A 2,626-nucleotide genomic window follows, 5' to 3' on the forward strand; every position below is an offset into this window, starting at 1 on the left:
AAAAAAAAAAAACTCAATTATGAGACATCTGAGTGGTAGAAAATGATGTAACTTAACAGTGAGAATTGTCTATATGCTGATATGGAACAGTCTCTAAAATATTAAGTTAAAAAAGAAAAGAAAAGGAAAAAAGGAGGAAAAGGGTATAATTAATATACTGCCATTAGGTTTAGTTTTATAAATATATATACATACTGTTTAATCTCTGGAAAGATTGCTAAGAAAGTTGCATTACTGACTGCCTCTGGTGAAAAGGAAAGACATTTGAGAGGCCCCAAAATGACAGTTTTACTTTTCATTGTTTATCTTTATCATTTTCATTTTATCTTTTCCATTTTACTTGAATTTTTACCTTGCATACATATTATATCTTAAAGTTACAATTCTATTAAAAACAAAATTTTGACATGGTTATGTCCTTTGTATACATTATCACTGGTATCACTTTTGAGATTCTATTCAGAGAAAATAATCTTAAAAATATCAATCTGTTAAGTATAGAATAACCAAAACAAAAATTTAAAGCAACCTTTAACATTAAGATTACTTTTGGGGAGGGAGACAGGGGCTTGCTCTATTGCACAGCTAGAGTGCAGTGGCATCATCACAGCTCTCTGAAACCTAAAACTCCTGGGCTCAAGAGATTCTCCTGGCTAGTCTCCCTCAAAGCTGGGACAACTTCAAGCCACTGCACCCAGATAATCTTTTTATATTAAGTAGATATGGGATCTCACTCTTGCCCAGGAGGGTCAAGATTAGATAGTTTTAATGATATAATAGAAAGTCTTTGGTTCATTTCTCCATCCATGGCATAATTTTTTATATTATGCCTTAGAATATTCCACTCAAAGACAAAGACAAGATAGAAAATTATCTCCCTATAATCTCGTAAACTGTTTAAAAATAAAATAGAAAAATGAAAGTAAACCAAATATTAATATTTGTTATCTATTAGTGGTAAGATTATTGTTGATACATTTGAACATGCTTACAAGACATACAAGTGGTAATAACAAATAGTTATTCTGACTTTTTTGTTTATAATTTATTTTGCCTTTTTTGTAGCTCCTCTGTGAATATTTCCAGAAGCCAGAAAAAAAAAAGGTGAGAATCATTTATGAATAAAAGGGATTGAGTCATTCTTGAAGGGCTCTTATCAGGAGCCTCAGAGGAACCTGTAATCAAAACCTCCTTTTGTTTCAGTTTTATAGACAGACACTGAGACTGTACCATGGACACCTCCACCAGTGTTACCAACAGTTCCAAACTCCAGATTTCCCAGTTCATCCTGATGGGGCTTCCAGGCATTCATGAGTGGCAACACTGGCTCTCCCTGCCCCTGGCTCTGCTCTACCTCTTAACTCTCAATGCCAACATCCTCATCATGATCACCATTCAACATGAGCCCAGGCTACACAAGCCCATGTACCAGTTTCTAGGAGTATTGGCAGTGGTGGACATTGGACTGGCCACGACCATCACGCCCAAGATCTTGGCCATCCTCTGGTTTGATGCCAAGGCCATCAGCCTCCCTGAGTGTTTTGCTCAGATCTATGCCATCCACTGTTTCTTCTTCATGGAGTCTGGTATCTTCCTCTGCATGGCAGTGGACAGATACGTAGCCATCTGTCACCCCCTTCAATACCCTTCAACAGTCACTAAAGCTTTTGTGTTCCAAGCCACAGGATTCATGATGTTAAGGAATGGCCTCTTGACCATCCCAGTTCCTATATTAGCTGCCCAGAGAAACTACTGCTCCAAGAATGAAATTGATCACTGCCTCTGCTCTAATTTGGGGACTATCAGTCTAGCTTGTGATGACATCACTGTGAACAAATTTTACCAACTGATGCTAGCATGGATCCTGATGGGAAGTGATATGGTCCTGGTATTTTGTTCCTATGCTCTAATCCTTCACTCAGTGCTAAAGCTCAGCTCAGCAGAAGCAATGTCCAAGGCTTTGAGCACCTGTACTTCCCACCTCATCCTCATCCTCTTCTTCTACACAGGCCTCATTGTGGTGTCTGTCACACACCTTGCAAAGAAGAAGAATCCCCTTATCCCTGTACTCCTTAATGTGCTGCACAATGTCATCCCCCCTGCACTCAACCCCATGGTCTATGCACTCAGGATTCATGAGCTCAGACTCAGCTTTCAGAGACTGCTTGGGCTGGGAGGAAAAGTGTCCATGTAACTTCAGATTTAGGAAATCATTAAGGTGTTAGAAAATGACAGAGGTTTTAGATTTCTTTTTTCTTCTTTTTTAGAAAATTTCTGATTAATATGAGGGTACAAATGTTTATGATATATTGTTTTCAATTATAAGGTAAAGTTCAAATTGTAGTGGCGCCCTTCACACAGGGGGCATGCTGAACACCCTCATATTGTGTACATTAGGTGTGATCCCACCTACCCTCCTCTCTCCTCCCCCTCTCCTTTTCCTCCTCTCCCTTCTCCCTTGCTACACTATACTTGTGTTTTGTTTCTTTCACATGGGCATGTAGTTGTGTATATATTGGTTTCTTATTGGTATTGAGTACAATGGATACTTTTTTTTTCCACTCTTGAGATACTTTACTGAGAAGAATGTGTTTCAACTCTATCATAGTAATAGACTTCGATTTTA

The 2,626-nt window shown here is 38.3% G+C and overlaps 1 protein-coding gene across 1 annotated transcript; it reads left to right on the plus strand.

Moving 5' to 3' along the window:
• The first annotated feature begins 1,231 nt into the window (after nt 1-1,231).
• On the plus strand, nt 1,232-2,194 carry LOC100946971 (olfactory receptor 56B4-like). Its single transcript, XM_003781475.1, has one exon. The coding sequence runs from the start codon at nt 1,232-1,234 to the stop codon at nt 2,192-2,194; it is 963 nt and encodes a 320-aa protein (XP_003781523.1).
• The last annotated feature ends 432 nt before the right edge of the window (nt 2,195-2,626 follow it).

The sequence above is a fragment of the Otolemur garnettii genome, unplaced genomic scaffold (genome assembly GCF_000181295.1).
Source record: "Otolemur garnettii isolate 467f Iridium unplaced genomic scaffold, OtoGar3 scaffold00001, whole genome shotgun sequence".
Lineage (NCBI taxonomy): Eukaryota > Metazoa > Chordata > Mammalia > Primates > Galagidae > Otolemur > Otolemur garnettii.